General features: G+C 44.9%; 1 protein-coding gene across 1 annotated transcript in view; it reads left to right on the top strand.

The window, feature by feature from the left end:
- The window catches only part of afap1 (actin filament associated protein 1), a 41,614-nt gene extending 31,252 nt beyond the window's left edge, over positions 1-10,362 (top strand). The window contains exons 9-17 of the mRNA XM_080023734.1: positions 126-278; positions 858-1,069; positions 1,192-1,337; positions 1,455-1,569; positions 3,998-4,118; positions 6,184-6,348; positions 7,444-7,634; positions 7,746-7,913; positions 9,158-10,362. Coding sequence (XP_079879860.1) covers positions 126-278; positions 858-1,069; positions 1,192-1,337; positions 1,455-1,569; positions 3,998-4,118; positions 6,184-6,348; positions 7,444-7,634; positions 7,746-7,913; positions 9,158-9,184 — 1,298 coding nt within the window. The 3' untranslated portion in view covers positions 9,185-10,362. The remainder of the gene's footprint in view (positions 1-125; positions 279-857; positions 1,070-1,191; positions 1,338-1,454; positions 1,570-3,997; positions 4,119-6,183; positions 6,349-7,443; positions 7,635-7,745; positions 7,914-9,157) is intronic.
- The last annotated feature ends 2,640 nt before the right edge of the window (positions 10,363-13,002 follow it).

Here is a 13,002-nt window from a genome sequence, read left to right as displayed (position 1 = left end):
AACCGAATCTTATCTCGTAAAATGATCTGGATGAAGTCCCCCCCCCCCCCCGACATTTTTCTGGAGCGTTCTCCCCTCTTCAGCCTGCTCTGTTCTCCCCCGCCCTCCCATCCCTTCTCTCTTAGGGAAAGGCAAGAAGAATTCCAAGGCGGAGCAGAAAAGCGGGACGGTGGGGAAGGGCGCGGGGAAGAAGATCACCAAGATCATCGGCCTGGGCAAGAAGAAGCCGTCCACCGACGAGCAGACCTCGTCGGCCGAGGAAGACGTCCCCACCTGCGGTAAGCGGAGGTGGAGAAGTAGGGGGGGGGGGGGGGGAACACTCAAGTAGACGTTTGAAAATGGTGCATGATTTGGCGAGGCAAAGAATTTATGCATATTTTTTTTCAAGATAAGATTAAGGGCCAAAACATACGCCAACATTAGTACGCAAAGGTCGGCTTGTACATACTAAACCGGGTGCTCCTACGCTCCTGTGGGGGTGATACCGCCTGACTCCACCGGGGGGCAGCAGAGGACAAATGTGATCTGGCTTCGTGGAACGACGTTCGCCAGATTCTGCCACGTCCGGCAAAAAAAAACCCACGACGATGGTGAAGAAACAAACAATCTGTCTGAGTCGCAGGGAGTTAAAAATAAATAAACAAATAAATGAACAAAAAAACAACAACAAAACAAAAAATAAATAATAAAAAAAAGTTTATATATATATACACACACACACACACACACACGTATGAATGAGGGATTGTGGCGCTGCGACCAGCTTCCTGTTGTTGTGTAGACCACGTCGCGTGGTACTGCAGCTGTCGTTGTCGCTCTGGCCCTTGCCGACCCTCCTCCTCCTTCCCCCCGGCCAGGCTACCTGAACGTGCTGTCCAACAACCGTTGGAGGGAGCGCTGGTGCCGCCTCAAGGACAACCAGCTGCTGCTCCACAAGGACCGCGAGGACCTGCGCAGCCACATGGCCTCCCTGCCCCTGCGCGGGTGCGAGGTCAGCCCCGGCCTCGACCAGAAGCACCCCTTCGCCTTCCGCCTGCTCCGCAACGGCCAGGAGGTGGCGGTGCTGGAGGTGGGCCTCCGCCTGTTCTTTCTTTGCCCGCGTCTGGAAGGTCCCTTTCGCCCCGTCGCCGTCATCTCGGGCGTCTCCGCCCGCCCCCGCTCGTTTTCACTCGCTCCCTCTCCCACATCTAGGCCTCCTCCTCGGAGGGTCTGGGTCGCTGGCTGGGGGTCCTGCTCGCCGAGACGGGCTCCACCACCGACCCCGCCGCGCTGCACTACGACTACATCGACGTGGAGACGACTGCCAACGTCATCCAGCTGGCCAAGCAGTCCTTCTGGTGAGCGCTCGACAACCGCCGGCCCAGCCTTGCGAGGCCGCGACACGACCCGCTGAGACGGCTCTAGCTTTGTGTATTTTCCCGCGTTCTCACACATCTCCGCACTCGCTTCGCCAGTTTCACCAGTAAGCGCGCCGTGTCTCCCAACCCCTACCTGGACAACCCGGTCAATGGCTACGCCCGGCCCACGGGGATGGCCCTGCACTACGACGACGTGCCCATCAACGGAATGGTAGGGGAACACGCACGCACACACACACGCACACACACACACACGCACACACACACACACAAACTGACAAGCTCAAGCAACTCAACTCTTCTTTTAAACATCCCTCACAAATTTATTAGGGGCTCCCAAATTGATTCCCAAATTGACAGACATTCACGTATTTAGATCGCTCCGTCGATATCCATTTGCCACCACGTGCCGCCATTCAGGACACCCATGGCTGTTATACACGCATTATGGTATATGTGACTATCAGGACGTCCTACCAGGTTAGTTCATCAAGCACAAATGCAAGATAATACGCCTAGAAAACACCTTTAAATACTAGATTTGGCCACAAGAGGATGTAATACCTCCTCATCAGTGGATGGTTGATAGAAGAACCATGTGATGGTCGTCATAATGCTCTTGTCATGTCATGCTCTCCCTCTCTCCAACGTTAACAGCGCCGTGTCTCACCTTGACGCTTATCCTAACCCAGCTGGTCTAACACCTCCCGATTTCCTCTCTCCGCCCGCTCCACCTGCTTTGTCCGCCTCCTTTTCTCTCCCCCTTCGCCCTCCCTTTTCCCTCTCCCTGCGGCCTCCGCCCCCGAGGAGCCGCCGGCGCCGCGGCCGGGCCCTGCCGGCGGGGGGCGACGGGCGCCCGAGGCCGACGCCCTCTACGAGAACGCCCAGCTCTACGAGAACGTGCCCGCGGCCGGGCCGGCCGCCCGCCTCTCTCCCAAGCCGCCCTCGTCCTCCCCCCTTCCCGCCGCCAACCACTACAAAACCCCCGCTGTCTCTAAAGTTTCCTCTAAATTCCTTGCCGCCGACACCAAAGCCAGAGGCGGCGCACAGGTGACTAACCGGCTTCTCTCACTCCCTGAAGCCGAATGTTTCTTCAACTTGAACCTTCCCGCTTAATGTCGTAACTAACACGGTTGTTTTCTTTCCAACACAAGATGTATTCTTGAATCTGTGGTAAGTGTGAGTATGTTCGATCAGTGCAATAAGTTGTAGATGCAGAGGGAAAACAAGATTGACGTTACTCCGGTGGAGAAAACGGATTTAATAAAGAAAAAATTGGATTTCATAACTTCGGCAAGGTGGTATCTTTCGAAACGTGTCATTTTCAATTCACATTTTATGAAACTTTTCAATGAAACACACAAATTCTAGCTTTTTTTTGTTTTTGTTACACACACCCTACACGTTTCCCTTCAACACGGTCGCTGTCAGCTATCCCCCCCCTTTTTTTTTTTTTTTTTTTTTAATCTTTACAGCCCCAGCTCTGGCTGGCGGGGCAGGCTCCCGGTTCCACTTCTGTCGTGCTCGCCCACACAAGTGACCACACGCCCCCCCCCCCCCCCCGTGCAGCTTTGATGTGTGGGCGCTTGCGGTACCGCCCCAGGGCTGTTAACATCATACCCTGCACCGCAGCAACAGTCTACTCCTAGTGGAGGAGTACATTTTAATCCTACACCCTGTTTAAAATAGTGTGGCTACCCCACACTTACCCACCCCCCCACACCGCAATTGTAGCAATTTCCAATTTGTATATAACCTAATATACATGTATATCCTAATATAGTGTGTGTGTGTGTGTGTGTGTGTGTGTGTGTGTGTGTACAGTATGTATATAAATGTGTGTGTATACAGTATGTATAGATGTGTGTGTATATATATATGTGTGTGTATATGTATGTGTGTATATATATGTGTATGTATATATATGTATATGTGTATATGTATGCATGTATATGTATGTATATATGTATATGTACATATGTATGTGTGCGTGTGTGTATATGTATGTATGTGTATGTGTGTATATATGTGTATGTATGTGTGTGTATATATGTATATATGTATGTATGTACAGTATATGTGTATATATGTACTGTGTATACTGTATATATAATACATAACCTATATGTAATTTTTCATAAATGACATGTAACTCAAAGTTCTCTAAAAACAAAGCAAACAAGCAAATTATTTTATTATTCTACTTTGTAAATACAGTGCATACAAAGTAGAATGATATAACAATGAAATCATCAAAAACGGGGTAAGAATAAGCCAATCCAAGAAAATGTCATTATAAAAGAAAAAAATCTAACAAGCAAAATGCATTAAATAATAATACAAGCGTTGAAATAATAAAATGTAGGGTCAACTGAATAAGAATATGTAAAAGAAAATATAAAGATAAAAATCATATTAATTTCTTTATTTATTATTATTATTATTTTCATGTTTTATTTATTCGTATTTTTTTGTATTATTCTTTTGAATTAAAACTCAATTACTAAAAGAGCTGAAATTAGGAACCCAGTATAGTTCTGGTACTCTGCGGCCAGTAATTATTCAATCCATCATTGGGCTTGAGTGTTCAAGTGTGTGCGTTTGTGTCCATCTCTCCCTCCGCCTCCTCGTCCAATCAGCTGAAGGGAAAGAAGGGCCCGCTGACCAACGGGACGGCGTCCAAGCCCAAGGCCGATCCCAAGAGCCAGGCCAAGAAGAACGGCACCAACGGAATGGCCTCCCTGAAGCGCAACAACTCCAGTGAGTTCTCAGTTCGGCTTGACAGAAATCAGACGTGGCCGACAGCTAGTCCTTCCCCACCCACTCTGCCTCGGTGCTGCTAATTACTTTCTGGGGGGAAGAAATATGGGGGAACGAAAAGAAACCCCGAAAAAACCATAGCCCCACAGAAATCCAGAAAATGTCCAAAAGGAACTTCTAAAGTACGGTTGGTTTTGGAGTGGGCTTGCAGGGGGTATTGGGAGGTGTAAATTAATCCCAAAGGCCTAATCCTCCGTGTCTCCCGGCCAGTCCTCCCCTCAATCCCAAAACCTCCATGATGGCCGTGGGTGTAGCAGGGCACCCGTCCACGTCTCCATCAACAGTTACGCTACATTAAAACGGCCGCCTTAGCAGAGAGGAACGAGGGCGGCTCCTTGGACCGTTCCCGGGGAGCTGCGGTTTTTTCGGGGGCTAATTGCTGTGGTCTGCATAGTTTTCTCTTCGGCACTAATGTGCGAACGAGGACAGTTAAAAGTTGCTGCTGCAGCCCGCGGTACCTCCCGAAAGCGGGGGCCCCCGGAAAAAGGAGAGAGAGAGAGAGGGAGAGAGAGGGAGAGGTGTGGGATTCAAATGTCAGCTCCCGAAAAAAACCCCCAAAAAACAAAACCCGATCTCGATTTTGCGCCGGGGTTGTTTTTTTTTTTTTTTTTTTTTGTTGTTTTTTTTCCGTCCCCGCCGTCGGCCCCCGGTGATTCCGCTGACTTTGAAAAAAGGGGAGCGAGCAGAAGTTCGGGTGGAATGAATCTCTGTCAGCGAAGTTCAATCCGTCGGGGAGGGGGGAGTACGCCGCTAATACGAGCTGATCATATACTCACACACACACACACACACACACACACACACACACGTATACAAAGATACACACACACACACACACACACGTCTAATGGCTGCCCGCAGTGGTTTACCCACTATATTTTCCAGTCCCAGTCTAATTAATGGCTGCGATGAGCTGTGGCTGTGGAGTTCAGTGGGTTTACTGGGCAGTCCCTGTCTTCCCCCCGTGACCTGATGAGCAAGGCATCCCTCCTTTTATTTCGCCGATTGTCCCCTCGGGTAAAGACTCCTCTGGAGAAGACCGTGGCAGGTACGGTCCGTTCACGCAGAGAAACCACGGAGTTGGCTGAACTTCAGGGGGTTAGGGTAACGGAAGGCCCGCCGGGTCGCTTTTTCTGCGATGACGACCCGCTGGCCGTACATAATCCCGCCACTTCCTGAATGAAGAAATCGATTGAGACATTGCGACTCGTGCGGCAGTCGGATCGAGCGGTTTGTCCCGCAAAAAAAAAAAAAAAAGGTGCCCTACGAACGACCAGCCTGTCTCCCGCCGATGTAATGGTGGACGTATCCGCAAACATGTCTTCCATTGTAGTGTCTACCTAGTTGTCGCTATCCACCAATCAGAATCGAGTATTCCGAAGAGCCCCGTCACAACATGAGAGAACATCCTTCGATTCCCGGACGGACATTTGGGAAGAAGCCTAAGAAGCTCTTTAGGTTCTTTGAGTCCACAGGTCTATGTTCGAAAGCGGAGTAAATAACAATTTTTCCGAGGAGAACCGTTACTTTCAACAACGTTGTATTTCCGAGGGACAACTCTTTTGGATTTGATTTAAAATGATCTCTATTTATTTTGCATCGTTTAAGCTTTTTGGGGGCGTCCGGGCTCCGTCGCTCCTCACTCCCGGGAGGTGTACGAGAAAACACCCGTCATACTTGGTGTAGTATTTGAGCGATGGGCTCGAATGCCCCCGCCCGAGAGAAGAGGGTGGATGCAGGGGAGGTGGAGGGAGCGCAGCAACACAGCAAGTAAGAAGCGGCAAAACGGGGAAGCCAAGCAGGTAGGGCCAGGAAGGCTTGGCAGCTCAAGTAGGCCGGCAAAGAACCGCACGGCATCCCCGAGTTGTCCGACAGAAATAGTGCCGCCAGCTACGCCTCATTAATAAACAATTTAGTCGAAGGCGAAACCATTTCCCCTTCCAACCGCCCTGGAACGAACGACTGAGAATGTTGAGCCCTGCATATTTTCTGCCCTCCGTTGCAGGCACGGATCAGTACAAGTACGGTAAGAACCGCGTGGAGGCCGACGCCAAGCGGCTGCAGGCCAAGGAGGAGGAGCTGACCAGGAGGAAGCAGGACATCCGCACCCGGCTGACCCAGCTGAAGAAGGACAAGAGGGAGCTCCGGTCCGCCGTGGACGCCTCCGCCGGTAAGGGGGCCGCATCAACCGCGGTTGTTGGAGCACCCGGAGTGACCCGCACATCGGTGTCGATTTGGTTCTTTTCGTACGAGCAATTCGCAGTGAACAAAAAAACGGCCTCAAACCTGCCTGAACTCAAAAATACAAAGTGGCACTTTTCCCACTTTCTGCCAAACTACCGTGCATTTGAAGTAGTCTGGCATGTTCCGCGTGTGTTTTTTGTCTTAGCAGGCACGGGACCAAGTGGGGAAACATATTAATAAGTGAAGTTAATAAATGTATCCTGTCAAGGTTAGATTATTGTGAGAAATGCCCGATGGCTGAAAGTAATTAAAAACACTAACACTCACAATGCAGCCGCACTCTGATTGTTGATTGTTTGTACTGGTTGTAACAAGTACAAAATCTGGCCCCTAACAGATTCACGTTCAATAGCGCTGATGTGTCATATCTCAATATGAATAAATATGAATTGATATTAGTGGATGTTATATCTATTTCACACTGTACGGCTGTACTCAGAATTGTGTCTAATCAGAGTCGACGTGTTCAATGCGAATATTCGACTATTCGGCAGCGGCTCTTCCCATAGGCGAGATACGCGGCCGCCTAGCGCGCCGTCCCCGAGCGGGAGCGGGAGTCTCTCCAGCGGTACCGAAGGTGCACGCCAGGACAGCGCGTGTTTTTGTTTTAGATGCAGGTTCTATTTTTTTCCGTCTGCTTATGGAACGAGACGAGTGTGTTTGTAACGGAATGGAGCGCGACGGTGCGTAACGGGGACACTTTCCCCGTCACCCTCCCCCATCACCCCCCTCTCCATGTGCACCCTACCCCGCTACGTGCTGAAAATCATCTTAACTACAGGTCGACGAGAAAAATGTTTATGATTCCCCTTGTTTTTACTTCCTCATTAAAATGTTATCCCTGTGCGTTTTTGTAAGCTTCTGTTTTTTTTTTCTCTTGTCGTGTGATTGTAATACCCACCGACTGACAAAAAAAACCCCAAAAACGACCGCTCGACTTGGGTTTTCCGACCGATGATTCGACTTGCCGTGCTATTTTACGAGGTATATTTGCCGTCTCTGGTCCTGCCTCGTTCCGCAGGCAAGCGTTCGCAGGCCTCGCTGATGGATCGGCTGAAGAAGGTGGAGGACGAATGCAAGCAGAAGGAGGAGGAGCGCGTCAACCTGGAGCTGGAGCTGACGGAGGTCAACGAGAGCCTGAAGAAGGCCCTGAACGGAGGGGTGACGCTGGGCCTGACGATCGAGCCCAAAACCGGCGCCTCCACGCCACAGGTCAGCCTCAGCGCCGACGTCGCCGGGGGAGACGCTTTGATTGACGGCAACGCCTTTGTTTTGTTTCAAGTCTCACCTTTGGCTCTTCTGTCCCGCTGTCCTGCGCCGCAGTCCCCCCTGCTGCTGCGGAGGACCCAGGAGTCGTCTCCGTTCTCCAGCTGCGACACCAGCGACACCGAGTCCTGCTCGCTGCCCGTCAACAGCGCCTCGCTCCTCCGCCGGCAGCAGGGCGGCCAGAAGCCCTCGCCCGTCAGGGGCCACGTTCTCAGGAAGGCCAAGGTCAGAGCCCAACACTTGAAACCGATGTGGAAACACCCAAGGGATCGACGGCCTGATCATTAATCTCATTAATTAATCCCAGTCCAGTATGGGTATTTTACCGGGATGGATTGCATTTTATATTTAAGGATTAAGACATTTAAAGTGGAGGGACAAAATCGGTTTCCCCATTTTAAGACCACACAGTGACCTTTAAAGTGAAAATCCAAGGAATTTCCACCGATGGGGAAAGTCCTCCCCATAACACACTGTGCTCAGATCAAGTCAAGATTCTGCGTTGTTACAGCCCTGCTTCATATTTCACTATGAAGTGAGAGCTGTCTATGTAACATACTATCAACTGTAGTTTAATATATCTTTTTTAACAGTTTGATTCTTTTTAAACTATGTTAAAAAAAGCTTTGGAAGCATACCAAGGATCCGCAAATATTCTCCTGAAAGAGTAACTGAATAAGACTGCATAACACTGTTTAAGACTTCATAGATTGCATCAGACTGTCTAAAACTACATAGACTGCCTAAGACTGCATAAGATTACATAGACTACATAGACTGCTTATAAAACTTCATACGACTGTATAAGACTACATAGACTGCATAAGACTTCCTAAGACTGCATAAGTCTGCATAAGTCCGCATAAGATTACATAGACTACATAGACTGCTTATAAGACTGTATAAGACTGCATATGACTGTATAAGACTACATAGACTGCTTATAAGACTGTATAAGACTACATAGACTGCATCACACTGTATAAGTCTGCATCACACTGTATAAGTCTGCATAAATCTGTATAAGACTGTATAAGACCGCATAGACTGTATATGACTACATAGACTGCATAGACTGTATAAGACTGTAGACGACTATATAAAACTGCATAAGACTGCACAGACTGCATAAGACTGCATACGACTGCATACGACTGCATAGACTGTAAGACTACATAGACTATGTAAGACTACACAGATTGCATAATACTACACAGACTACATAAGTTTGCAAAAGACTGTATAAGTCTGTATAAGACTGTATACGACTGCATAAGACTTTATAAGACTACATCCACGGCATAAGACGGTATAAGTCTACATATGACTATATAAGTCTGTATAAGATTGCATAAGATTGCATAAAACTGCATAAAACCGCATGTGTAAGTAGTAGTGATATGTTGAAGGCCTCTGTTTGAGGAAGCTGCTCAGTAACGCTGCGCTGTCGTCTGCTCGTTGTCTTACAGGAATGGGAGATGAAGAGCGGCACATAAAGGAGTCTCCACCCGTCACACCAGCCTTAATCTTTTTACTTCTTTTTTATTGTCTATATATTTATTTAAAAGAGCGTCCACAACACAAACGGCAACACCTTAAAACACTAAATGCTATTTTACTGTCATGGAGCATGGCCTGGTGTACTTCAGTGTGCTGTCAATTGTACTTTCCTTTTCAAACCAAAGTTTTATCTTCATTTCCCCCATTCCCAAACCCGCTGCTGCCGACTCACAGATTGGGGTTTTTTAAAATGTCAAAGGTCGGAAATCCAAATATTTATTTGTAAATGTTTAAAGGAAAATACTGGCTTCCCCTTTTTATTTATGTTGATGTATTTAACGCTTTGCTCTTTGTCTTGTGGCGCAGAACCCAACGTGTTCCTTTGGTTTGCCCTCGTTCACAACATTGGGAAAACATCCTGAACAGTGTTTTTAAGTGTAAAGGTTCCGCAACATTTTTTGGGTTTGTTTTTTGGTTGGTTTTTCTCGCTTAGCAGATGGTGATTTCAAGCATTCATTTTTATTTTTATTTTCTTGAATTCATTTTTTAAATTGAAATCAGAGACCATTCCTACACGTATAAGTTGTTAATATCCAACGTTGATTGATAAAGCGGTCAGGGCGCGAGCTCTGAGTTTCTCATTTCCGCTCTGAGTGGCTGGCCTCGAATTCGGCTTTCAGTTTCGGCAACAAAGAAAGCTGCGGAACCTCCAATAACTTAGCGGCCATCTGCGACCTAATACAGACGCACAAATACAGACCAATCATTGTTATTGCTACGGTGCTTGATTTTTGGGGCTGGCTTTACCAGACAGTATTTCCACTGCCAATGCAACATGAAATACGTGAGCGACACTGTCAGTCGTGCCAAGGGGCTTCAAGCTGGAGTTGAAACCGAATGAGATATCCAGTGTGATCCTGCGGACGGGACCACGCCCTTCTTTTGTATAAAGTTTCCATCCTTCTCTGGCGCTCTTCGCGGAGGTCCGCCCCAGAAGGACGGCTTAGGTAGTCTGCATGTCGGCTTGGAGCCAGGGATTTGGGAAGCTATATAGGCTAAAACTTTTATACATTTGATTCCTCCCTGTGCTCCACGGTGCCCAGTCTGTCGACTAGATGTCTGATGTCAATAAATGTGAACTCTACCTGTACATAATTTAGCTGGGGGGGGGGGGGTTGGGATAGGGTGAAGGGAGTGAGGGTCAATGCGACAGTGTTTTGTTTTGCACCTTAAGTGTTTTCTACCCCGTTGTCCTCTCAACTGTCTCCACCTCGGCGACGAACATGACTGTACATACATAAAGTAATAAAAACGTATTGACAAACACCCGCCACGGAGGGTTGTGTGCACTCCCCAATTTGTATGTCTGTGTTTCTGCACAAAATAAGAACATAAAATGTATTTGTACTTTACTTGAGTAGTACCATTTAACATGGCCTTTTTACGCAGCATGAATAAATAATAAAAAAAATATATATTTAAAAAATATGTTTCTTAATAATATACATCTATGCATTGAGAGTGACTGAAATCCATTTTTTCTGTATGTGTGCAGCAGGTCATTTAAAACCAGCAAACCCTTTAAGGGGAAAGTTTTGAGTATTGATTTCCACTGTTTTCCATGTTTTTCTCATAAATGTACGCCCCCCCCCCCCCCCGAAACAAAAGTTTATAGTGATGGTAATATAATATTGCACTCAATCTACACACCAGTGTATTTATTATGCAGGTGGTTAACATGTTTCCTTCTTTATTTTTTCTTTATGATTCCTGCTTTTTACCCAGTGCCCAAGGCCCTTAACAGCAAAATGGAGGGATCATTCAATTGCTTTCCCCAGGATTGGATTGCAACCGACCACTCTCGTTCTAAATGACAGGAGGCGAGTTTGGAGCAAAAAAAAAAGACTGACCAGCTCAATAAAATAAACGTTCCACCTTTGAACCTTAAAGTGATCATCCATAACGTTATGGAAAAATCCCATATTTGACACTTAAAAAAAAAAAAAAAATAATTATCTGGCACTCAATAGGAAACAGGCATTCGATGTATTTGTGTTTATGCATGTGCCCCTCTATTTGCTGTTTCCATTGTCGGTGGCGACATAAGAATGCAATGATTACTACATACGTCGAAATTTGACAAAATATACTATTCTGACTTTTTTTTTTTTTTAAATCACACTATACTATGTCGAAAAATATACTATGCGGAAAAACGTTGAAGAACAACATACTAAACTATCTCAAAAGTTGTCAAAATATACTATTCCGAAAACCATTGAAAAACGACAAATAATACTATGTTGAAAAGGTTCAAAATATACTATGCCAACAAACATTGTAAAAAAGCAATCTATACTATTTCGAAAAATATTCTAAGCTGAAAAACATTGAAAAACTACATACTATACTATGTCGAAAAAGTAAAAAATATACCATGCCGAAAAACATCCAAAAATGACATATTATACTGTTTGTAAAAACTTCAAAATATACTAAGAAGAACAAAATCCAAAAGGGACATACATCAGAAATTGTCAAAATATACCATTCTGAAAAACATTGAAGAACAACATATTATACTATGTCGAAAAATGTCAAAATATACGACGTGGAAAAACATCCAAAAAACAGACTATACTATGTCGAAACGGTTCAAAATATATTATTCCGAAAAACATTGTTAGACTACATGATGAACTATGTTGAAAAAGTAAAAAATATATACAATGCCGAAAAACATTGTAAAACAGAATACTATACTATGTATACTGAAAAATATTTAAAAACATGTCGAAAAAGTTCAAAACATGCTCCATGGAATAACAATGGAAAAAACAGATACAAACTGTTGAAAATTGTCAAAATGTACAATTATGAAAAACATTGAAAAACCGCAAACTTTACTATGTCGAAAAAGTTCAAAACATGCTCTGTGGAAATACTTTGAAAAACCACATCCTATACTATGTCGAAAAAGTGAAAAATATACTATGCTGAAAAACATTCAAATACGACAGACTGTACTATCTCGGAAATTGTAAAAATATACTATTCTGAAAAACAATGTACTATGTCGTAAAAGTTCAAAATATACTATTCCAAAAAACATCGGATATCAACAAACTATAATGTCGAAAAACTTCAAAATATATTTTGCCAAAAGACATAGTAAAAAAGCACACTATACTATGTCGAAAAATATACTATGCTGAAAAAAATTGAAAAACGACCTACTATACAATGTCGAAAAATATAAAAATATACCATGCTGAAAAACATCCAAAAACTTCATACTATTTCAAAAACTTCAAAGTATAATAAGTAGAAAAAAATCAAGGACTAACCATACGATGTCGAAAAAGTTGAAAATATATTATTCTGAAAAAGTGTGAAGCAACATAATATACTATGTCAAAAAAATGTCAAAATATACAACGCCAAAAAACATCACAAAAACGACATACTATATTATGTCAAAAAACGTCAAAATATACCACTCCAAAAATATCACAAAAAAGACAAAATATACAACCGAGATAAATATCACAAAAACGACATACTATACTGTTTTGAAAAACATCAAAATATACCACGCCGAAACATATAACAAAAACGTCAAAATATACAACCCAGGGAAATATTCCTAAAACGACATACAATACTATGTCGAAAAACGTCAAAATATACGACGCCAAAAAATATCACAAAAACGACATACTATACTATGTCGAAAAACGTCAAAATATACCACGCCGAAAAATATCACAAAAACGTCAAAATATACAACCCAGATAAATATCACAAAAACGAC

This window comes from Zeus faber (assembly GCF_960531495.2).
Source record: "Zeus faber genome assembly, chromosome: 22".
NCBI lineage: Eukaryota > Metazoa > Chordata > Actinopteri > Zeiformes > Zeidae > Zeus > Zeus faber.
The sequence above is the reverse complement of the archived record's forward strand: the minus strand, read 5'-3'. Positions and strand labels throughout refer to the sequence as shown.